At 39.5% G+C, this 24,072-nt stretch overlaps 1 protein-coding gene across 1 annotated transcript in view; it reads left to right on the forward strand.

The window, feature by feature from the left end:
- ASTN1 (astrotactin 1) overlaps positions 1-24,072 on the forward strand; it is a 252,732-nt gene that overhangs the window by 80,661 nt on the left and 147,999 nt on the right. The window contains exon 2 of the mRNA XM_063299889.1: positions 21,417-21,604. Coding sequence (XP_063155959.1) covers positions 21,417-21,604 — 188 coding nt within the window. The remainder of the gene's footprint in view (positions 1-21,416; positions 21,605-24,072) is intronic.

The following is a 24,072-nucleotide window of genomic DNA, read 5'->3' on the forward strand; positions in this document are numbered from 1 at the left end:
TAATGTTATTAGCTGCCAGGTGGGCAAGTGGCAGCAGAAACATTGATGTACTGGTAAGACATCTTCAAGAACAGATGGGTGCTGGAGATACTCATTTAAGTTCACAAGAGAGTCAAAAGAGAGTTATATCTCTCCAAGAAGAAAGAGAAACATCTCAGGATGAATAGGGCAATAGAAAGTTCATTGGACATGGGTACACTAAAACACATGCCTTGGAGGACACCTTCTCCAGTGTGGTTTTATCCTCTTTACAATACTAAAGAAGTAGGGGATTGGTGAGCCATCTTTGACCTCAGGCTCAGGAACAAATTCATCGGGCACTAAACTCCCAGGATTGGGACATTAAAGTTCAGGGATGAAGACATTGTACTGAATGACTTTCTAGCCTCAGTGGGTTTGTCAGAGACCAACTTGCCCATTCCAATTAGAACCTCCCATGAGAACTCCCTCATTTTGCATAAGGAAGTGATGAGTTTCAGTTGAGAGCACTCTCTTTCAGACTGACATCAGATTGTTCATCAAGGTGATTGGCAACCCTCGTGACCCATGCTCATGCCTACTTGGATTATCAGAACACCCTCTCTGGAAAAAATAACCTGAAGCTTCATTGTTACAAGGAAGGTGGTTTTGTGGTTAATCTAGCCAAAAGTACACTAATGCCATCCAAACAGTTTGGTCTAGGCACCAGGCTGGAAAGCAGGAGACTGTGAGTTCTAGTCCCACCTTAGGCATGAAAGCCGGCTGGGTGACTTTGGGCCAGACTGTCTCTCAGCCCAACTCACCTCACAGGGAAAATAGGAGGAGGAAGGAGTACTGGGGAGGTTTGCCACCTTGGGTTATTTATAAAAAAAATAATAATGAAGGCGGGATAAAAAATGTCTAAATCTAAACAGGGTCAGAATCAGCACAGAGAAAATGAAGTGGTTCCTGTCCTGGGAGTACATTTACAAGCTTTGCAAGAGTGTGGAAGAGATACTAGCATCCAAAAGGCTGACCCTTGTGAGGTTGGCAAGTTGAATCCACAGCACTGGATTCAGGCCCATGAGCCTGCTTCCCCTCCAAACTGTTCCCTCTTCCGTTTCACTTGCATAATGGTGTCAAGCAAGGTAACCTAATCTTTACATCGGTGGCTGCTCCCTGACAACTTGGCACAGGAAATGTCCACTCAGGGAGCTGATTTAGAGAGATGCAAGTCTGATAGGATGGAAAGTGTGCTTCTAATATAGATCAGTATTTCATTATGAGACAACACTGCTGAAACTGAGGACTAATTAGGCTATACTATCAGATCAGGTATGAGGTTGCCACCTACTGGTATAAACAGAAATATTACAACAAAGCCCATTAAATCATCTGCACAGATCCAGATCAAAGAGCCATTAGAGAGAAACCACACATCTAATGATATGGGCAAAGAAATGCCTCTTGTCTATATTAGTGGAATACTACATAATGGGATCATTGGATACCAGAGCATACTCCCAGTGTTGCCAATGGGCACTAAATTTGGAGATTTTTAATGAGGTCTTAAAAAGATGAGGATGCCCCACTGTTAAATTGTTTGTGATTGTGGATAATAGGCAGATGCAGCACTTTTTCCTCCTAGTCCAAGACAACAGAGCAGAGAGGATTGATGCTGTAGTGGTACTGTGATAGAAAAAATTGTTCTGCCCTTTCCAGTGATATTCAAAATGGTGAGCAAGGTGAAACTACCCAAGGTGAAATTGATTCTAACCAGGAGGTTGCTCTCTGACTAATTAGAGATGAGCAAGGAATATCCAGCCATCTCCTCTGGACTTCCTGTCAAGGTTCTGATGCTATACCTAGAGCCAAATAAGCTATACCTATGCACTTGGAGAACAGGAGCAGCTTCTGAACATAGGACTTCCACATTTGGTGGTAGAGACAGCCTTGGATGCAAGGCAGCCAGTCAACCCCAAGATCTATCAGGTAGTTTGACATATTTTTGAATGGTGGTGCCAGAGAGAGAAATTTGTAGCACCTGTGACAGGGATCCTTGGACTCTTGGGTTTAGGACAGGCAGGGATGGAGAAGGGGGCTAGGAGCAAAGTTATTGCACAGATAGGCAATATCTTTAAGTTCTGTTTGCCTCAACAGAAGAGGTCTGCTTTCAGTGTGCCCTGTCCTTGGTGGCACACTCCTTCTTTCACTCCCAGTAATATACCAATAATACATGGGATTTGTTGTTGGTATTCAGGCCTTAATGACTGCTCCCATAAGTCCCTAAACTAGACTCTCATGAATATCCTTACATAAGGACAGCCTTCATGATAGCCACATGGCTTGATGTAGTAGGTTCACTTGCAGTCAAAGAAGCCCTATGTGCCTTTCACCAGGACAAGTGGTCTACCTTGTTTCATGTTCCAGGTTAATGTTCCTTTCCATCAGGCACAGGGGGTTGTTCTCCCCAGTTTCTGCCAAGATCCAGGCTGCTGTTATGAACAGGCCTGGTAGAAGCTAGATGTTCTAAGAACGTTGAGAATGTAATCTAATTTATTTATCTATTTATCTAATCTACCTCAAAGGTGCATTAAAGGAGTAAAAGTCTGATAGTTTATTAATCTCCCTGCAAATGGGAGATTGGGGAAGTGAGTTCTCACTCCACAGTTAACAGATGGATTGGAGAATGCTTTGTTTTGGATACCCAACAGTCCTCTTCCAGGCTCACAGCGCACTCTATATGGAGAGGTGGCTGCATCACCTGCCTTAACTCCAGGAATGTATTTAGAAAACATTTGTGGAACAGAGCCATCTATCTGTGTTATACATTACAGAACAGACAGTTTTGCCTCTTCAGACATGGGCTTTCACTGTGAAGTACCATTCTGGACACTGGAAGATGCAGTAACAATCCCACCTTAGCTAGGTGGGAAGGCATTTAAGAGAGAGACCAAGTGGTCTGAGATTGAGCTGTGAGCTACTTAATTGTACTGTGCTAACTGTTGCATCCTGTTTTCCCTTTTATAAATCAATTCTTAGTTATGAAATACATAGCAAAGGAGAGTTTTGAGTTTGAGTTTGTTTAACTCATTTGAGTTAAAGGGCAAGGGATTTCCTCCATGGGATAATGAGTCTTAAGCCTGCCTTCTTGCTAGAAGAGGAGGAGTTAATCACTCTCCTGTGAAGTCTATATTCTGATGACCAATATGGTACATCACAGGAACTCCAGCTGCCACTCTTCAACATTTTTATTAATGATTTGGATGAAAATGTGGAAGGCACGCTTATCAGATATGCAAATAATAACTTTCAAATGATCTTGATAAGGTAGGTAGTGAGCTAAAAATAGCGGAATGAAATTTAATAGAGACAAATGTCTCTTTTCTTTAGGAAAAAAGAAACCAAATGCAGGCATAAGAGGGCTGCTAATAGCAGCTGATCACAAGCTGAATTTGAGTCAACAGTATGACGTAATTGCTCTAATGGCAAGTTTTAGGCTGTATCAGTAGAAATAAGTTTGCAAAATGTGGGAAGTAATAAGCCTTGTTTAGTCAATCTGTGGTAATTCAGTGTGCAAGGAGAGGTGAGCAGCCTGTCCCTTGTCCAAGTCATACTGAAGATGTTACTGAAGAGGCCGTCAGATGTTACTGAATGTAGTGTGATTGTCTGCAGCAGAGAGCCTTTGTATAGAACTGTGTGCTGCGGTATGACCTGGTAGTGCACTGGAATATTCCTCCTGCAAACTACTGTACTTGGGATAACTGGCTTTTCAGTGATAGCAGCAGCGCAACTGGTGAGGGCAGAGGCTGCTCCTTGCTGTTCATGTGTTGAATTGTACACAAAAACTATCACTTAAATAAGGCTAGATTTCCAGTACATTATGCACTGGTCAAACTCATCTGGAATATCCTGTCCAATTTTTGGCATCATATTTTAAGAAAGGTTCATTGAAATTGGAAATGTTTAGCCTTGGGAAAAGAGAACTGAGAATTAATGGTAGCAGTCTTCCAGTTATCCAGCGTTCTAGAGAACAGGACATGTCATAATGGTCTTGATTTCAGTTTACAGCCTCAGCATTCCCTGACCCATTTTGTGACTTAAATAAAGAATCTGGATTTAAAAGTATATACAAATAGCATTTCTTTTGATGTGAGCAAAATTTCTTAAGCTGCAGGGATTTTTTTGCTTTGCAATTAATTATTGATTAGGTTCACACACTGCACTAAATGATAGATGATTTAAACATGATTTATTATATAAACCACAATTGTCAGTTTGCATATCACTGTAAAGCAAATATAAACAAACCACTTTATGGCTTAACATGATATGCAGACCTAGTCTCAGTAGTATAGCAAACTCTGTAATGCAGTGACCTAAACTTTTTAGGTGTCTGAAGCTTTCCTTATATATTTGTTAAAACATTTTGGATTTCTCTCCTTTATTCAAGTTCAGTTTATAAAGAACTGATAATACGAGGATTTTTTTTTTTTGCCTTTGAGTCAGTGTTCACTCCTGGTGACTGCCTGGATAAGCCTTTGTAGTTTTCTTGGCAAAGTTTTTCAGAAGTGGTTTGCCCTGGCTTGCTTCCCAGGGCTGAGAGAGAATGTTACCCAGCTGACTTTGTGTCTAAGGCAGAACTAGAGCTCACAGTCTCCCAGTTTCTAGCCTGATGCCTTAACCACTACACCAGATTGGCTCCCACTAATACAAGGATATACATGACAAGCACACTGTGAATGTATATGTTTATAATAGCCTCCCTTGTCTGGGCTAAGCAGAGTCAATCATGGTGAGTATCTGTATGGGAGATCAGGGAATTCCAGAACTATAGGTTAGATTGGGGAATTTAAAAAATGAAACAGAATGGAGAAATATGTTCACAAAATAATGGTAATCATGTAGTGTGCACTTGGGAGCTCATGTTGGTCACTCAAATGCCTAAATATATCTTACGAATTTGGTTCAGGGTTCATCAAGGAACTGATAAGTAAAAATGTGTTGGATGCTACTGCATATGTATATCTGGTATGGGCAGCTAGGACTTTAAATATACACTGCATTTTAAAGTGTGTAGGCTAGATACTAGAAAGAGAATTAAAATATTGACTTTGGGTCTTGCATGCAAACACTGTTGAGTATTAAATCAGACATGGTGCTTCTTTGAATGCGTTCACATATCTCACTAAGCAATAGTTTGCTTACTTGATATGGTATTTATGAATAACCACCATTACCTGGGATCATACAGCATCCTAAACCATGTACCATCACTAACAGACCAAAATAGCTGATTCACACAGCACATTAAACCAAACAAGCTAGATTAAGGTTTAAAACAAGGCAAGAATTCATTTTGCCATGTTCTTTATATATAGCACCTCTACAATTAAATGTCCCAATTCTCCCTATATATATTGTTGCATAATACATGTGTGAAAGGATCGAGTACATAAAAAGCTTTACTTTTATCTGCAATAAAATTTGTCTAATATGCTAACACAAACTCGATACATAGGTACATATAAATAAGTAAAAAGCATGGATTCTACACCTTTATAGATGGAAGAGAATACAGGTAGTCCTCACTTAATGACCACAATTGGGACTGGAATTTCAGTTGCTAAGTGATGCGGTTGTTAAGCGAACCCAACCCGATTTTATGACCTTTTTTGCAGTGGATGTTAAGCAAATCACCATGGTCGTTAATTGAACCATGTGGTTATTAGCTGAATAATGCAGTTCCCCATCGATTTTGCTTGCCAGAAGCTGGCTGAGAAGGTTGAAAATGGTGATCACGTGACTGCGGGACGCTGCAACGGTCATAAATGCAAACCAGTTGCCAAGTGCCCGAATAGCAATGACATGACTGGGGGGACACTGTGACAGTCGTAAGCGTAAGGACCAGTCGCAAGTCATTTTTTCCCAGTGCCATCATAAATCCAAACCATCACTAAGCAACTGGTCATTAAGTGAGGACTACCTGTATCGATATTTGCCCATTAATTCTTAAAATTATGTATATTTGTATAAACCAATGTCACTTGCCTTGAAAACAAATTCAGAATGGTGTTTAGGTTTTATTTTGAAAATGCTAAAAATAGTTAGGTTGTAATGTTAATCATGTTTAATCAAAATTTGTGCATTTTCCCTTCCCTAGCAAAAAGACTGATTTTGGAAAAAAATAGAAGCAAAAGCCTTCAACATAGATTTTAATAGAGAAGGGAAGAACACACCCTCCGAGGCTCATACATGAACTACTGAACAATGGTCTAACATTACATTCAAATACAGCCAAATTTTATTTAATATCTAATGCTACAGTTGATTATGGTTTAAAACAAGGCAAGAATTCATTTTGTCAGATTTGGGATTGGAGAAACTTGCTAAATTGTCAAGTCCTATATAAAACCTGGGAGGATGGAAGCACTATTTAGACAAGGCTGCAAAAATACACTCTACCGCTCAGTGAAAGAAATAAAGAGACTCTGCTGCCATCTAGGGGTCATTTAGATTGTCGTAGCCCAGGTAAGGTAGCCTTAAATTAGGTGCAATTCTGTGGGATAAAACCAGCTGCACATTAAAAACCAGTTGGCAAATAAGGAATTCAGGATTCTCTTCTTCCCATTTCTTTTCATCTGTAAAGGAGAAGGGCCTCTGTACTTTATTATGGCCTATTGTAGCATAGATGTAGTGTGCCTCAAAAATCAGTTAATTGATAAATTTCCTGACTAGAGATGCTAGAGAAATGGCAGGTTTGTGCTACCTGCTCTCAGTCTGGTGCTTTTGAAGTGCAGTGGTACTGCAACACCCAGAATTCCCAACTGTTGTGGCCATTGCCAATGTTGGTTATAGTCTGAATTCAGCTTTAGTAACCACAACTAATTCTAGAGAGTGTCGTGCAAGAGCAGTAGATTTCAAGCCAAGATTTGACCAGCTGATGGCTTTCATGCCAGAATAAACTTGCAATACACAATATGCATAATTTCCTGTAAGGGACTTGATGTACCCTTGAACAAATCTTTCTTTTGTGAGAACAGACAGGCAGGTTATTAATCTTTTAGAAGTAGATGTAAAAACATTAAATTTAAAAAATGGCCTAAGATATTGTTATAACCTGTTGCCAATTACTTTCACTGGGTGTCTGGAAGTGTCAGCATTGTGAAACAACTTTTCAGGCTGGCTTTGCAAGGAATATATTGTATACAAATATGATAAATAAATGAATTATGAAAGAGAAGGATTTTCTTCCATTCATTCTCTTCATACCATTCCAAATTTTATAACTACTATCGTGTTGAGCAATGTTTGATACAGGTAGTCCTTGCTTAATGACTTCCCTGTTTAGCAACCATTTGAAGTTACAGTGGCACTGAAAAAATAACTTTATGACTAGACCTCGCACTTACAACTGTTACAGCGTCCCTGTGGTCACATGTTTAAGCTTTAGGTGAGCGCAACCGGTGGGCGTTCACAACTGTCACAGCATCCCGTGCTCACGTGATTGACTTTTGCATGCTTCACAGCCAGCTTCCAACAAGCAGAGTCAATGGAGAAGCTGGCAGTAAAATCACAAGTCACAGTCATGTGATGTTTCACTTAACAACTGCATTGCTTAGTGACAGAGTTGCTGGTCCCAATTGTGGTCATTAGGTGAGAACTACTTTTACTTACTTAGACCACTGCCCATCTCTTTTGTTCTGCCTGCTTCAGTGGTGATGGTTTCCAGGGTCTTATGCAGAGGAGAGAGCCTTTAAGCCATCACCTGTGTCCAGCTATTCTCTGCTGCTTCTCTGACATTCATGCAGACTTGCAAATTGCCAGTTACCCATGTCTCCAGGGCAAACACTAATTTATTCTCAATGAGCAGCTTATGTCAATACTTCACAAATGGTCCTGTGACTAAGTGCTTATGTAAAGGTGAGCTGTACCATTTAACGTGGGCTATTAATGTTTCTGTGTTCACTCATCCCTCCTGTAAAAATGTTTAAATGCAGTTATCACTTCCAGACATAATATGAGCTATTTGTCCTGGCTCCCGAAAATGGGTTAGAAGAACAGAAGCTGAAAGAAGAGTTTTGAAACAAGAATGTAATAGGGGTATGAAAAAGCTATTCCTTTAGTTTCAAAGTTTGTTTTACTCTGGAAGTAAGAATACTTGAGGGCACCTTTTTAGTCTATATTTTTAAACACATTGCCCTGATTTATATTTTAACTAATACACTTATTAGAAAAATACTGTTATCTTTTAATTTGTGCACTTCCCTCTATTTTTTGATATAGTTTAATGTTTACTTGTGAGGACATATCTAGCATATAATGCTTAGTAAAAGGTATGTTGTGGTATATATGTATTGTGAAAAAATGTATTCAGACATACAGTAATGCCTTTTTTTTGGAGGATTTTTTTTAAAATGAAGATCAGTGCAGATGTAGTCCAGCCATTACTGAATATCTCTGTATTAAAACATGTTTTCACATAAGTATGATTACTTTCAGATCCATTTCAGCATTTCACACCATTGCTGGCTTAACTATAGAAGTAGTTTCATGTAGCCCATTGAAAATCAGAGAAATTCTGTTTCTCTGAACAGAAGAATGCACTCTAAAAAGCACTTTTCAAAATGCATTGGCATAATCAAGTACCCCTTCCAAATGTTGAAGTTGCTTCATTCTCCAAAAAGCTCAGGGAGACTGCTTCAAAAGCTTTTCCCAGTTGCCTGCCTTTGTGTGTACATGTGTAGGCAACAATTCCCCTGGTGCTGATGCCTGCACATATATATTTAGGCAACAAGAGATAACCTTTGAAGTTTCCATGGGAGTTTTCTGAAAGATGCAGCTACCTTCAGGAGGGGGACTTTGCTCACACCGGAGTATCCCCTATAATACAAAACTGCTGTTGCGCTCATCATGTACAATTGGTTTGATTAAGCATCATGTCAGCATGCTTTCCCCCCACAAAACCAGGGATCACAATCTCAGTCTTGCTGTTTATTAAGCATGCTCATCCACCACAACAAATAGGTGGTTCTCAGTTATAAACTGGGAATCACAACTATTCAAAACAGGTCTTAAGTATAAGCACTAAGAAATACATCTGTCATCTTTTTCTGCCAGTTCCACAAAATTCTGACATTACGTGCTGCTTCAGAGAGTGGTTACAATGAATGCAGAAGGAGGCAGCTCAGTGAAGGTGACATGGATTTCTTTCAGTGCTTCGCTTCCATAGGCAAGTGACCTCCTGCTGCTTCAGAGGCTTGAAAGGAGCCTGTTTCCCTGGTGTACTAAGCCTGCCATGTTCAAGTCTTTGCTGATTTATATAGATCATCAATTTGACGATTATACATACCTGCAGGCTTAATTGCCTCCATTTCTTTGAGCCATGGACAGATTTATGACTTCAGCCAATTCCTGAAACTCTGGAACAGGCTTGATTAGACCCCAAACTCCCTTGCACTGATTAGTTTCTGAGCAATGTGATCAGTGGACTCTGACAGTTTTTTCCCCCTCCCTTCAGGAAAGATAAATTAATGAGCTGTAGTCAGACACATCTTTTTTCATTTCTTCCTTTTTATTTGTTATGCTAGTAAATTAAAACAAACCCTACTCTGTTGAACTTCTTTGAAATGAATTTGCCTTAAGACTAGCATATGAAGTTATCTTCTATGGACCATTAACAAGAACTGTTCCATTAGTTGGACAGTGCCTTTCTGTAGTAGCCCCATTCCTTTGATATTCTTCCCGAGAATGAAGGTTAAGCTTACTTGGCTTGCAGTCAGACCACAACACATTTTAATTCTGGTGGCTTCTGGATAATTGGTGATACTGTACTATTTTACCTGATGCCACTATTTTTAGATGATCTGTTACCTAATTTGTTAATGTACGTGCTGTTTTAATACTTTAATCTTGTTTTTCCCATAAATTGTTATTGCTTTTTGATGTGTGATTTTAAATTAACTGAATACTATAAATGCCCTTTGGAGGATAATTCATCCTGAAATTTATGGAATAGTGTTGTTATTAAATCAAGTTTTGAAACTGCATGAACAACATTTGAATGGTAAAGATTACCTACATACACACCCATCATGCTGTTCCCTTTTGGGGTACATAAAATTATGGAAAGCGCAGAAAAGAAGCAAAAAGTAGTAAGCAAAACAAAGTTGTGAAAGAAGAGGAATACCACTGAAATCTAGCTTTATCTAATTTATGACAACACCATTCACTATACCATTCTTCATCTTTCTGTCCTTGCAAGTCATCCTTGCTTACATCATATCCTTACACTGATTTTAATACTGTCTTTTATTCTTTCAAATTCTCAGCTCTGCTCTCTGGGATCTCATTAATTCCATCCAGCCGTGATTTTCATGGACTTGCCTGCAACCTATTCAGTCTTGTCGTATATTTATTTTACAATTTGATCTTCATTATTCGCTCTCAGTGACCAAATCACTTTAATGTACTGCTTTTATACTGTTCACTCATGTTTGCATTCAATCCACATTAGTTCATTACCTATTCATTCCTGACCCTATGTCTCATTGTTTCACACTTGCTTTTTAAGCAACTCATGACCACTGCACTCAACTTTTATGTTTCTCCTAGCTTTTTTTTTTCCCCTGATGCCTTGAAGTCAGTTTTGACTCCTGGTGACTGACTGCCTGGACTAGTCCCTGCAGTTTTCTTGGCAATTTTTTTCAGAAATGGTTTGCCATCATCTCTTTCCTAGGGCTGAGAGAGAGGGACTGGCCCAAGGTCACCCAGCTGGCTTTGTGCCTAAGGTGAGACTAGAACTCATGGTCTCCCGGTTTCTAGCCTAGTGCCTTAACCACTACACCAAACTGGCCCTTCTCCTTGCATACCCCACTCTTATTTCCATAGGGGACAGAAGCACATTCTTCTATACAGACACATTCTCTTCTTTCATTGAATGGACCATATGCTTCCTACTACCTTTGTTTCAGCATCCTGTTGTAGAGCAGGATTTGTACCTCCCTTGGGGAGGTGCAGACAGTCCAGGGGAGGTGTGAAGAACCTTTTAGTTACATTGTTACAATAAATCCACCTTTCGCAAAGTTTCATTTATTGTTTTCATTGTTCATGTGTGTTCATTTTGGTGTGTTCACACACACATGCATACATGCATACACACACTGTAGGGCAGGTTTCCTGTATGCTGCTGTATGTTGAACTTCACATGTAAAGCTTCCTAATTCTCTGTAATAAAAATACTTATCTAACCTTGTGCACGCTTGGGAATGTAGAACTGATAGAGTCAGAGAGTTGTAAAGGTATACAAAACCATGGTAGAAAGTGGCTGTTCCCCTTCCCGGAGTCAGGGAAGTGAAGAAAACTCTGACCATTTTTCACAGGACAGAATATCATTAATATAAGAACCTTGCTAAATTATATCAGAGCTCTTGAACATAAAGATGCATGGAGTCACCTGACAGCAGAATTTGGGACGGAGCAGATTGGGATCAGGTGTAGAGAGCATTGAGTGCTATGCTGTTGGCTGGCAAACCACGACAGCTGTGCGAGATGTTCCTTTACATTAAACTTCCCTTGAACTTCCCTATTTGGAAGAGATTATCAGATCTTGAGGCTGGTGGGAGCTGTAACATGAGCCGCACAGGAGACCATCCCGAGGACACTGCTAATTAGACCAATCAGCTTTGGATGATAAGAACTGATTGCTTTGAGTGTGTACTGAATAAAAAAGAGAGCTTACAGTTGCAAGGGGCTCTCATCCCGAGGAACTTGTGTCTGTGCATTCTTCCTATATTCTTCATGAGAGACCACCACAAGTGGTGACCCCGACGTGATTCCTTGCAACCCTTTACTCACCAGCTGGAATAGCTACGGTGCACCTCAACTGGATCGCAGGACGACTTCAGTTCCCTTTCGTGAGTATGGGGAGTAAACTTTCAGCAGGGCAGAAAGCTCATGCCAAAGAACTGGAATGTTTGTTAAGGAATACGTTTTGTAAGGCAACAAGAAAGCCTTATTATGCTGATTTAAAGGCAATTGAGGAACTTTTAACAGTTGTATATAGTAGATGTCCCTGGTATCCAGAACAGGGAACATTAGAACTTGAGGATTGGATGAGAATAGGGAAGGAATTACATGAGGGTGTTCGGCCTTCCATGTCTTCGCTGTTGTTGTGGAGAAAGATTAAAGAGGCAACTGAATATCATGTTCAGGCATTTAATGCTAATATCACCGCTTCTTTGTTGCCGCCTCCAAGCGCCCCCCCGCCATATCTTTTAAAACCAACTCAGGGACCCCAATTAACAACTCCGGGTCCTCAAGTGACACTGCCTGCTCCTTTAATTCTGCCTGTTGTGGCACCTGTAGAACCACAAGAGGGAGCAATATGCAAAGGAGCTGTTAGAGCTGGATTTGAAGCGTCCATGAACGCTGGAACTTTATCAGGAGAAGAGTTATTGGAAGGTTTAAATGCCTTCCCTGTTTCTGAAATTCAAGACAATGCAGGACAAATTCGTTATGAGTGGGCTCCTCTACCTTATTCTATTTTGAGAGAAGTCCGGAAGAGTGTCTCTGAGACAGGATTGCAATCTTCCTTTACCATTGGAATGTTAGGAGGCTTATCCACAGGGTATCGTTTAATTCCTGCAGATTGGAAAGATTTAATGAAAATGATCCTCACCCCTGCTCAGTATGTAGTTTGGGACTCAGAATATCAAAGAAATGCTATACATGCTGGAAATCAATCAGGTGGAGCTTATATCCCAGATCAATTATATGGGACAGGGCAATTCTCTCAGATACCACAACAGGCAGTGGGCACTCCACCTGCGGCTTATCCAATTATTGGTCAGTGTGTATTAAAAGCCTTGCAGAAGGTACCCCAAACAGGAAAGCCTATAAAATCCTTCTCCAGCATTCGTCAAGGACCTACTGAGCCATACTCTGACTTTATTGACAGACTTCAACAAGCCATACAGCGGCAAATAGACAATACTGAAGCAGCTGATGAGCTTCTTAAGCGCATGGCTGCAGAAAATGCCAATGCTGACTGTAAAAAGGCTTTACAGTCTATCATTTCTCGACCAGAGTATTCTCTGGCTGACATGTTAAAAGCTTGTTTGGAGGTAGGGACTAATGCCTGGCAGATGGGGACTTTAGCAATGGCTCTGCATAAGGGACGCCTTGGCAAGCCTACTGGTAATTGTTTCAATTGTGGGAAGCCAGGACACTTTAAAGCACAATGCAGGGCACCAGGGGGAGGAGCAAATATTGTCAGAGGGACCAGTAATAATCGTTTTAAGCCAAAAGCTCTTTGCCCAAAATGTAAATTAACTGCTTTACACATGTTGGTTTAAGAACAATTACAAGCTGGCCATCTTGAGCCAACAACCAGTCCTTTTAATACACCAGTTTTTGTTATTAAAAAGAAATCAGGCAAATGGCGTATGTTGCACGATCTGCGTGCTATTAATGCTCTTATCATGCCTATGGGAGCTTTACAATGTGGGATGCCTAACCCTAACTTAATCCCCAGAACTTATGAATTAAGAATTATTGATTTAAAGGATTGTTTTTTTACTATTCCTCTTCATCCGAAAGACAAAATGTTGTTTGCCTTTACTGTGCCGGTTTTGAATGCTGACCGGCCCACACAACGATATCAGTGGAAAGTTTTACCACAAGGAATGCTCAATAGCCCCACCTTGTGTCAAATTTATGTTGCTACTGCTTTAGAACCTTTTCGGCATCAATATCCAAAATTGTTAGTGTACCATTATATGGATGACATTTTAATTGCAGGTCCTTCTCTTCTACTGTCATGGTTGCATGATTTACAGACATGCCTAGGAGAATATGGTCTTGTAATTGCATCAGAGAAAATTCAATCCTTTGAGCCTTTTTTATATCTTGGCCATAAGCTGATGCAAACCTATTCTCACCCACAACTACCATCTTTAGAGATTCAATCTCCCATTTCGTATGTCAAGCTGCAGCAGCTTTTAGGGGCAATAAATTGGCTCCGTCCTTATATTGGCCAAACAACAGCAGCCATGAGCCCTTTGTTTGCTGCCTTAAAGGGTGGCAAAGAACCTGCAGATTTAATTACGTTATCTAAGGAGCAGCTTCAAGTTTTGCATAATATTCAAGACAGCCTTGGTCACCAATGGGTAGATCGCTGTCGGGACAACATTCCCCTCACATTGGTTGTTTTATCAACTGGCAAGCTTCCTACTGCGATCCTTTGCCAGTTGCTTTCTAACAACTCGAACTCTAAACCTTCTGTTCTCATTCTTGAGTGGCTGCACCTCCCCCACACTCCTCATCGTACTATTACTCCCTTAGCCTCTCTGTTCGCTAATTTGATTCTTAAAGGTCGCTCCCGAAGTCGAGCGTTAATTGGTTTGGATCTCAAGTCACATTACCAAAGCCTTTGGTATATTATAAGCAACTTCCTGACCCTACCTGGAAAGGCCCTGTTCCCTTATTGACCTGGGGAAGGGGATATGCTGCTCTGCTTCTTCCCACAGGTCCATTGTGGGTTCCTGGTCGTTGTGTCAAACCTTATCATGGCAGAATGGCATCAGGGGTTGAGGAATCCGATTCCACAGTTCGGACAGATGCTGCAAATCCAGATGATCAACTCCACCAAGGGAGCCACTACCGACAGGGCCCGAGTGCCACGCCAACAGCACCGTCTGAACTGGGGGCAAATCAAAGCTCTAGGAATGCAAGCGAATCAGCTGTTGCAACAGAACAATCTTCCTAAATCAGAAGACAATTTTATTGTAGCTATTATTGCTTGTTTAAATGCCAATTCTTCGATTACTATCTGATGTATTTGTTTATGAAGCTTATTTTCGTTTGCTGTTGCATTTATTGTTTCCCTTCCATGTCCTCTTGGTGTCACTCTCCTGTGTACCAACCTCTCTCCTAAAACGAAATGGATTGTTATAATTGGAAAATAAAAAGGAGGAGATGTAGAGAGCATTGAGTGCTATGCTGTTGGCTGGCAAACCACGACAGCTGTGCGAGATGTTCCTTTACATTAAACTTCCCTTGAACTTCCCTATTTGGAAGAGATTATCAGATCTTGAGGCTGGTGGGAGCTGTAACATGAGCCGCACAGGAGACCATCCCGAGGACACTGCTAATTAGACCAATCAGCTTTGGATGATAAGAACTGATTGCTTTGAGTGTGTACTGAATAAAAAAGAGAGCTTACAGTTGCAAGGGGCTCTCATCCCGAGGAACTTGTGTCTGTGCATTCTTCCTATATTCTTCATGAGAGACCACCACAATCAGGTATCTGAATGGTAAAGTCTGGTCTTCCATCTACAAAGGAAGAAGATTGCCAGCCTGAAAGAAAGAGGGTTGTATTTACCCTCTTGCCAGCTGGCTGCCATAAGGTCCATATCTATCCATAGGCCACTTTGGGCAATTACTGCATGAATTTGCATAGAGGGTAAATGTGGGCAGTTGCAACTGAGGGGTAAGTACAGCTGGGAAGTAAATATTCAGAAGACTCCTCCAAAGCTCTGCACATTGCTATTCTAGTTCTTCCTTTCGCCGAGTAAGAAGAGAGGGTTTATTTTCAAACCCTTAAAGACCTGAGAGCCAAAATATAAGCTGAGGGTGGGAGGAGGAGAAGAGCATGAAGTTTTAATGTGCCATACTATGCACAGCATGTTTAGTAATGCCTGTATACATATAAATCTCTTCCTTGGAAAAAGTGGCCCTTTTGTTTCTATCATGGTAAGATGTGGGACTTTCAGTGGAGAGACTAATGGGGTGTCAGATAACTATCAAGGCTGAACCTCTAAATTAAATGACTCGCTGCTGAATTTCTCTGCCATCCACTTCCGGAAAAGTGAAATATAAATCCCAAAAATTAAAAATAAAGTTGTAGTAGTTGGTCAAACATCAACTCTATTATTTCCCTGGCTTCCATAAATAAGACATTCATTTTTAAAAAATTCTAAGCTCAAAGTATTTTTTGCAAATCAACATTCCTGCAAACTTGCCGAAGATTTTTATTTTGGATTTTACGGGACAAAGACAATGAAAGAGGGAAAGTACTCATGTAGGTAGATAGCAGTTCAGACCCCTAAACTCTGAAATCTTTTTCCACATGTGCTTGCATGTACTTAGATAAATCCATAATCATGAGAGCTAGAAGCTTTTTTAAAAACAGAGAAAGAATTGAAGGTGTGTGTAATAGCATATTCTTCTGTGTTGCTCTGCTGCTCATAAAGAATGATCAAACCCAGAGGCAAATGCTGGATCAAACACCTTCCTTCCTTTATGAATATGTTCACATTCTGTATGATAAACAGATGATGAACAACCAGCTTTCTGCCTGAATTTGCAAAAATTCTCTTTGTCCTCTTTGCTGTAACAAGCACTTAAAGAAATTAGTCTTCAGTTCACCTCATCTGTATAATGCATCCTCTCCTCCCACCCCAAATGCACATTTTACCTAGATTTCTTATATATGTTCAGATGCCTTACCAAGAGGGAACAGCCACTGCCTTGATGGTCAGCCTTGAACAGACATTGTTTCTGCATAGGATGACTTGTGCAATTAAGGTGGCCCTGGAAATCAAATCTCATGCTTCATAGATAGTGGGAAGAAAGCACAGTAAGATTTAACTAGCATGACTGGACTGTAAGAATGATTCTGATGTTTTGGCTGTGAATGCTTTTCTGCTTGAAATGATTCCTCATTGCTAGTTTTTCATTTACCTGCACAAAGATCAGTCTGTCATACCTTGTGCCCCAAGGGCTGAAAAACTTCCAAAGAAGAACAAGATATTTCATTATACTAGCTCTGCCTCCAGTTGCACTGGCTGTGTGCTATGGTTGCATTTACTTTTTAAACACAGAAGACCCATGTGTGCAATGTCTCCTTTGATACTCAAAGGAGCCCAGTACCTGGAACTCATCTTCATTTTCCTACTGCTTACCTGAACAGGTGTGTTCGTAGATCAGTCAACTGTCAACTGCAGTTCAGGCTCAATTTAAATGGCATCTCCATTCATTCTAAGAGTTAATTCAGTTCATGGTGATTTCATTGTATGAACTACAAAGGTAACTGTTTTATGGATATTTAAATAAAATAATATTTCAACTTAGATATTATTAGTTATTTTTAACAATATAAACATTGTGCTTTTCGTTTTAAGTACTTTTAACAGGAGAACATTCAAAGAATCTCCTGTTGGGATTTCTAGGGCTTGAATTGTAATTTCAAATTTTTAACAAGAAAAGAAGAAAACAGATAAAGAACCCTATATCGTATGAAAATCTGAATGTGGCAGATCAGTGTTTAACAGTCATTAACAAAAGGCAGAATTTGCATTCTCAAATTGTTGCCCCCCAGATATTTATTTTATCCATTTTATAAGGCTTTTAAGCCACTCCACTTAAAACTGACTTTGAGTGCTGTACAGTTCTTGTTTTTCCAACTCGGTTAAAAGAAATAACATAAACAATAGCATGCAAAAATATGTAAACAATTGGAATATAACAATCAATGGCCCCAAATTAAGACACTTTTCTTTATCAGAGGGATCAGTCATAACTGATGAAACAGCCATGTTTTTATGGGTTTTCTCAAAGCCAGGATGGAAGGGGTCATTCAAATACTTGGAGGCAAGCTGTTCCAACATTTAATTTTAAAAAGAGAACTCAAGTACTGTCGAATTTAGCATCCAGAAGTTTGTCAAACTCAAAATTCTGTTTGCTTTTCTCTCTCTCACACAGGTTTGCTTTAACTGTCCCAGCCTTGCTGAATGAACATTAGAAATTCATCAACATTTCATATTACTCACATATATGGTGTTACTCTGTTGAAACCGCTCCTTTTTCCATAAGAATATTGTTAATACTGGAATCAATACCAAGTTCCTTTACACTGGATTTTGTTCATGACTCAGATCCACCTAAACTGGATCCCTGCTATATTGTGGTAGCCACCTTACATTATCTCGGTAGGGTTGCCTGCCTACGCTACTGAAGTGATTAAGGCCTGCAGATACAGAGCCCTTCAGCATCCACTCCTTGTTAGTTTTGTAGCAGGAATGACCTTTACTGAAGACTTTCCAGAAAAGAACTGCCTGTGTGTATCATCTTCAAAAAGGACTAGGGCTAGATGTCCTTGGTATGCTAAATTATTTGTTAATGATGTCTTTTTAAGGATACAGCTCATGAATCTATATGATGGGAGGGCATATTTAGGGCCAGGGAGGGGAAAAACTAGAAAGCACAGCTTTCAGGTTCAAAGTTTGAGAGATATTGATGGTAAGGCTGTTTCCCCCAAGTGACTTCCATTAAGGCCTTAGACAGAAAGTCATTAACACTGGCATTAACTTCTAACAAATAGATTAAAAAACAGCCATCTGGAGCCAGGGGTTAATAACTGTAAGGGAAAACATTTGTTACCTTTCAGTATGCAGCGTATGGTAGCATCAGATGTGACCAGTGCCCTTAGCATCTATTGCAGGTTGACTTTCTCAAGCACCCAAATGGTGTGGGATGATAATGGTGGCAGATGCTAACTGTAATGATCATCTGAGAAAGACATGATGGAGAGGAATGAGGCAAAGATAATATTGATGGGACAAACACTTAAGTGCAATCCTCAAAGAGAAGAGGGTGCAGAATAACTCACAAAAAGCCTGCTGTAGCCTTTCCATTGAACCCCATTAATGTCCTTTTCATCTGGAGCGCTGCTGTTTTTCTGAGTGTATGGTGATTCAACAGAGTCATGCATTTGCAAAGAGGGCTCTCCCATATCTTATGGAGCATTACCCATCCCCTTTTGCAGTTACATTTAGTTCAACTTCTGCTAGAAGTGGCCTATGTTGAGCCAAGGCACTGGAGATGTGAAGCGATCAAATTTAGTTGCTCTTCTGAGCCACTACCTTCTCATTAAGGTAAAAGGATAATTGTAATATACAAAGCATGCAGCCATTTGCTCAGTTTCACATCAGCGAAACTGGACTGTCTTGAAATGACTGACACTATGTCCACATAGAGGCAATCGATAACAGAAAATAGGGTAAGTTTATATAATAGGACCCAAAGGGAATTTTTATGAAGGTAAGATTGTACCCAATGGCTTTAAACAGTTATTTTAAACATCCAGTAACTCCATGTACTTTGCTGGCCAGGAGTTAGCCCTATAAGGAAATCTAATATTCTGGTCACATACTTGATTTATTAAATTAGTGTCACCACCAGTTGGCTCTTCAGCTTCTCTAGCTGTATTTAGATGAAATTTAATGTGCCCTTGGGTAAGAACATATGTAAACATGCTGGCTTTCTTAGTTGTGTCTATGCAGAGTTCACTTTTCTTTTTAGAAATCATGGGTGTGTTTCAGATTTGTTTTCTAATCCTGCAAGTACTGCTTTAGTAATAATGGCAGCTGAATCAATGTGGAAAGAAGATTGGGGAGCTATTGCATCAGAGGAGAAATGTATTTCAAAAGTAACATTTTGAAACTGCAAATCTGATAACATTTCACAGGTCAGAGAGTCTTTCCTCACCAGAGATCTGAGGCATGTGTGTGTGTATGTGTATAACAATATGATAAAAATATAAAAAAGAAAAAATAAGAAAAAGAAAAAAAAAGGTAAGAATTAGAAAAAAGAATAGAAGTGGAAAAAAAGAATACATGGGATTTTGACTTCTGCCCTTGTTTCTATTGAATAATTGCCATCTTACTCCTTCCTGTCTCTCTTTAACCCTTTCTAGTCTCCAAATCCGTAAGTCATCAGTTCTGTCTTTTCTTCTTTTCAGCAAAAAGTTAATATAAGGCGTCTAGTCTTTTAAAAAAGTCTTAATCAGAAACCTGAGGCTTAGATAAATATCAATAACAATAAGCAGCTGGAGCATTGGTTTAAATTAGAATCAGTGTAAGATGAGAAGGAAGATCTTTATGCCTAGGCATCAAGTTAGAGAGACCTGTTAAGACAACTGGATAACCATAAGACAAATAGCAAGCTGCCATATGTAGCTCCAGTGTGGACCAGAATAAGAGCACACACGGGTGAAGTTAGCACACTGGCTTAAAGGTTTGCTTGATATCCCTCATACTCTGGGCTCAGGACACCACAAAGGCAAAAGTGAGACATCTGCATCCCTGCAAGAAACTGATCCTTTGCTAGCAACTCATGGACAGAAACACGAAGAGAAATCTTAACAAAGCAGATGTGGATTTCGGAGCTGTCACTGGTTCTCAGGAAGGAGGGAGCGCATTCCAAGGAGATAAGAGGACTTGCAGTCTAGAGAGCCTTGGCAGGGAGACAAAGAGAGTTAGAGTAGCCCTGCCCTAGACTCTCCTAGGTTATTTCCCCTTAGGTTAGTTAGGATAGCTTTAGTCTGACAAGATTCTGTCTGTACGGTGACAGCAAATAAAGAACTAGAATTTTGAATGCTCTGACTCGTCATTCTTGGGCTGGGCCTGACAGCAGCAAAGCTGGAGTGAGTGAGTGAATGTGTGCACGTGGATCTGTGTTTATATATCAACAGCTTCTAAAGTGAGATACTTCTCAGAGTGGAACTCGAAGGTTGATATGATTTGCCAGGTAGCGGGATACCAAGACTGGATATGACACAAGTAACCTCTAAGAAAATCTTTCATTGACCAGAATTTAAGTGAATGGCTTCCACTCAGTTGCCAGCCAAAATAAAAACCTGACTTTAAGTGAAAACGGTTGATTATAAACAGGTTATGCTTTTGATGAGATCATCATGACAATCTAGTGGTAAGAAAGTCTTGGCCTAGGTAAATCACTGCTTTGATCTCCAAAACAGATTAGATTTGACTTCCCATATATATCTACCATTTTGTATGTTTGATTTCCTCTTTAAACTTCAGAACTGGAGTCAACTGTGTCCATTCCTTTAAATCAGGGTTGTATAACTGTTATGTGGGTGGGATCACAATTCTGCTTTAATCTGTTTCCAAGGGCCATTAATTTTATTAATTAAATTTATATGCCGCTTGACTTAAAATTTAAAACATGAAAAAATGTTTGCATGTTTGGATGTTGCAGTGATGAGATGGCATCTCTGGAAGAGGCAAGGAAAAGTTTCTTCTTCCTTTTCACTGCTTGGAGAATATGAGTTTTTTAAAGAAAAGGTAGTAAGTGCATTAAATCCATCTGAATGCAGCTATTTTTTTCTCACTTTCATAAATCTCACCCTATCTTTTGGCCTTTTGTTTGCCAAATTTAAGTGGTAGAGTTGGAGAAGGGGGCTCTGAGGGCTGGAAAAAAATGGATATCAATCCAAGAATATTAGTTGGAGAATACTGTTCTAGTTTTAAGAAGTCATCCTGGTACTCTCTAGAAGTTCTGGTCTATGCTTCCCACTGTCCCTGACTAATAGCTGTGCTGGCTTAGGTTAATGAGAGGACCTTTAGTTTGCATTGATTCTCTTCTCTTACCCACAGAGATTTCAGGCAATACAGAAGATATCCCATTGGTGCGCTGGAGGCAGCAGTGGCTGGAAAATGGCACCTTGCTCTTCCACATCCACCATCAAGATGGAACTCCCATCTCACCTGGCTTAGAACCCACAGAAGAACCCCAGAGTGAATCAGCAGAAGAAGAGCTACGGATCCTTCACATCTCAGTCATGGTGAGTATCCATTTTGCCTTTAGATCTAAATAAAATGCTATCGTCTTTTACCCCATTATCAAGGTGAGAATGTTATTGTATGATAAAGTATCTGTTCATTTCCCTTTAAAAATATGGAAACTCTTTCTCAGGCAAAGCATCCAAGCAGTTTTATATGAAATCATATTCTGAGAATAGTGAAATTGCTTAGGGTAGCTTACAGCCCTAAACTGTAATTCATTAGAATGCTTTATTCTCTAAAATGAAACTTGAAGCAAAGTTGAAGACTGCTTCACAGGAAAAACATCTGTGGAATTTGAAGTGAAAAATAATTTTTGCAATAAATATTTTCCTCTGTCACTATCTACCCTTCAGCTGTTTTACACATTTGGCTGGTTGGGAACATCGTCTTGTAACAAATTAAATATGGTATATATTTGCTATACTAGATGCCAAGGATGAAGACCATTGTTTATATCATATATCTTTTACGGTGGCAAACTGATTTGTTTTCTTGGTTTACAAAAGCATTGATACGTAAAAAGATTATATTGAATTAAGTTCTCGTCTTTTATGAGCCTGAACATATGAGGTCAAAATGCAGTTTGTCCGCAAGCATGGTCAGAATATAACTTCAGTGGCAACAGTGCTTGTAGCTCATCGCCTGCGAAAGGTGATGATGATGTCGTCTAACATTTTGCCTTTTATGCAAAAGCTTCTGGTGAAACACAGTTTAAGCTAACCACAGTGGCTGCCCAAATTCAGCACTAAAAGAGGGAGGCAACAAAGAGCAAGGCCAGGCACTCAGTTAGAAGCAAGAGACTTTAGGTTGAAAATGTGCTTCTTTGAGCTCCTGTCTCACATTATCAATAAACCATAGTTTATTTATAAAGAATGAATATGAATATGTCTTAATTTTGCAGGTTTCCCCCTTCCATTGCTCAGTTCTGAACTCCAAAAGGTCCCTAAAAAGGTTCATAGGGTGATCTTCAGCATCTTGATCAGGAGAAGAATTAATCAAAAAATGTAAAATTACATTTTCCTATCAAAAAATAGGAAAATGTAATTTGTTTTGCTCAAAATTAATGCCTGATACAGTTTGCAATCAGTAAGAAAATTCAACAGACAAAATCAGCAGACAGTAGTCTGTAAATAGTCAGAGGTTAAAGTCCAGCCATTTCATGATCAGAGTATAAATAAAAGCTGAAAAAAATTAGGAAGGCAAGTCATAGAGATGGTCCATGACTCTGGGAATTAAGTAAAAAGATAGCAAAATAACTGGTACAATTATTATAGCTGTTGCTTCCAGCATCCAACTGTATTCTTGAGAAATATTCATAACATGAACTTCTGTTGTTCTTCTGTTCCAGCTGGTTTTATTTTAAATAAGTTCTGAATGTCTGATTCTTTTTTTCCCCTTTGAGTTGGATCCAGCCCCCCCCCCCCCCGCGCTTCTGACTGTTAATATGCCTGTTCTTCATTCTTGCAGATTAGGGGACATTCCAGTTCTTCTGTCAGGCTGACCAGCTGCACGTGTTTTCCTGTTCTTAGATTAGATAGCAATATCCCTTGATTCTAATTTTACACATGAGAAATCATCCTGGCCATTGATAGTACAGGTTTCAGAATTTTTAGGAAGTGAACATTGATTACTTTGGTACACAGTGCATACTATCTGCAGTATACTGGTCATGGCCACCATCTCACCCGTGCTATTTCTTATTTCTCTTCTTGTAAGAAGGGAAGTACACAGTACTCCTCATATATATATATATATATATGTGTGTGTGTGTGTGTATTGTCACTGCCCACCTCCCCCCCACCAGAGGGACTCTCTGGGCTGTTTACAACAAAATGGTCAATAAAACAATAAATATACCATATAATTACAATATATAAAATATAATTATTTTTATATAGATTATATATAATTATATATAGATTATATATAATTTATATATAATTATATATATAATTATATACTAGCCAATCCACTATTGTCACTGCAGACTGTTGTTATGCACCCACTGAATATGTTTGTAACTTTTGGAATAGGTTGCTTAATCCCAATGACCAGCAGGGAGAGAGGAATGAGACATCTGGTTCAGAAAGGGGAAAGAGAAAGACTGCTTATCTTTTGACTTTTTTGGCTGTAAGTCTTTTGGCAAATACAAGGTTTATTTTTTAAAATTTTCTCCTTCACTATTAACTAAAGTCAGTCTGCTTCCAGAATGCTTGCAAGGTTAAAAAAAAAATCAGTTTTAGAGCATGGGCAGGAGATGTAGTTACAGCATTCCTTATGCTGATGTACATATATTGCTTTTCATTTTTCCTGTCTTCAGGGTTGACCTGTTGATTGGCTAATATAAGACTGGGCCTTCTGAATTAGTTGAATTCATTTCTGAACTCATTACTCTTCTTTAGGGGTTCCATCATATCACTAAACTATTCATTCTCCATCTAGTTCACATCTTTATTTTTTAAAAATT

Source organism: Candoia aspera, chromosome 3 (assembly GCF_035149785.1).
Source record: "Candoia aspera isolate rCanAsp1 chromosome 3, rCanAsp1.hap2, whole genome shotgun sequence".
In the NCBI taxonomy this organism is placed as follows: domain Eukaryota; kingdom Metazoa; phylum Chordata; class Lepidosauria; order Squamata; family Boidae; genus Candoia; species Candoia aspera.